The following is a 1,909-nucleotide window of genomic DNA, read 5'->3' on the forward strand; positions in this document are numbered from 1 at the left end:
ATAATAATAAAGATGTCGTATATATTCAGAGATAAGAATATAGTATGATCGTACGCTAAATATTTTAACAAATACAGCCATTGGACACATTTCACAGGTCACAAGTAAACTAGCCGAAGTCCCTTTTGTTCAAATTGTCTTTCAAATTTGATTCATTTACAACATGCATAAACTCTCGAATTGCACTCACATATGGTCTTATGTCGCCTTTGGAAAATCAATTTACAGAACCAAGGCAGTCTACCTTCCAAGAAGATCAACTTTTGTCACGTCCTTTGTGATTGAACTAGGCCGGCCATATTGAAGCCTGCGTTTCTCCAAGATAATCCCTTGAACTTTGGAGCACTCAAAGCCATCTTCTTTGCTTTCTGTACAAAATTGAAACCTACCCTTTGAATCTCCAAATTGTTGGGACGTTTTAGCAAGTTGATATATGTTTCTAGATCATGAACACAAGAAGGGTTATGCATCTTGAAGAAATCAAGCAGCAATTCAACTCCCACATGAGCATAGCACGAGCAGCTCCAAGGAAGATCGTACCTCTCGGCCAAAACCTTCAAACTCTCATTGAAAAAAACCCCTGGAAGCTTCGTGATTGGATCATTAACATTCACAATCCTCAAAACCTTCACTCCTAGCTCCTCACAACGTTCTTTGAAGCCGGAGTTCCCAACTCTAGGCCCTCCAAACGAAAAAACCGTAACTGGTACATGATCATTAGTCGAAACTTCCTTGTTCAATCCAAGCTCAGAAATGTCATATGCAAGTAGAAGAGCAAGCGAGCTCCCCATGCTATGTCCAGCAATGGTGATGCTCATTTCCTCTCCTTGGTACTTATTCAGTACCCTAGAAACCTCCGAAAGAAGCTGCTCCCGGCAACTGGGGAGCCCGAATTTGCTTTGGCTTTCATCTGCAGTATACAAACTTAGAAATCCAGATTCCACTTTCACCTCAGGCCGAGGATTATGAGGATCAAGACGTGCTTCTGTCAATGAGCTCATCAGATTCGCTATCCATTCGGGATTAGTAACTGTACCGCGAAATGTGATCAGCAAATCTCTTCTTCCCAGCTTAGCACTTTCATGATCACTGGATACTGCAACATATCCTACCCATCTGCCGCAACTGGGGCTGTTTTGGATGGGAACATTAATGTCAGGAGTAGCATAAATGTATTTCGTTACCTCATAGCCAGAGTTTTCCAATCCAACATCATTCAGGAGATTCCTCTTCCCATACTTGCAATTCAAGTATCTTTTCGAGTTGGGATCAAGCTCGAAAGCCTTGTAACATGCAACAACGAACTCTCCATACCGAATAATCTCCTCCCGGAGAAGAGAATCCAAGGGTTCCACTAGGTTTTCCCAGTTGTTCATCCCTTGTATCTCTCTCCAAACACAAGCCAATCTCGAACCTGTAGCCACGACTTTCTTCACCATAGATGGTGCAATTAGGGAAGCAGACATTATTACTGGCTGCTTCCCTAATTGCACTCCATTAGTTTTAAAGGATTGAGTACTACTTCGCGAAGATAAACATTTTCCAGATATGTTTTCAGAAAAAACATTTCCAGAAAATGCACTGAAATTGGTATATGCATTATGCATTCTGTGCATACAGGTTGCCATAGCTTGGATCAAGAGAAGAAAAAAAAAAAGGAAAAGGGTGGAGAGTACAAAAAAGGAAAAAAAAAAAGGAAGGTCCAAGAGTTTGTGGATGACTAGATTCAGTATGACTAGAGGCAGTGGGTCTTATATACACGGTGAGGATCTAAAGTATCTGAAGTAAGGCTAAACTGGTTTAATGTTATTTGGCGAGTAATTTGACTTTTCAAATCTGGGATTAAGGATTTTATTATGTGGTCGGTTGAGTATAAGTTGGAATTATTGATTGATTTATATTGCGGCTG

General features: G+C 40.6%; 1 protein-coding gene across 1 annotated transcript; it reads right to left on the reverse strand.

Moving 5' to 3' along the window:
* Window positions 1–266: 266 nt before the first annotated feature.
* Window positions 267–1,628, reverse strand: LOC113735636 (galactolipase DONGLE, chloroplastic-like). The gene has a single exon (XM_027262633.1). The coding sequence runs from the start codon at window positions 1,626–1,628 to the stop codon at window positions 267–269; it is 1,362 nt and encodes a 453-aa protein (XP_027118434.1).
* Window positions 1,629–1,909: the final 281 nt, after the last annotated feature.

The sequence above is a fragment of the Coffea arabica genome, chromosome 3c, assembly GCF_036785885.1.
Source record: "Coffea arabica cultivar ET-39 chromosome 3c, Coffea Arabica ET-39 HiFi, whole genome shotgun sequence".
Taxonomy (NCBI): Eukaryota; Viridiplantae; Streptophyta; class Magnoliopsida; order Gentianales; family Rubiaceae; genus Coffea; species Coffea arabica.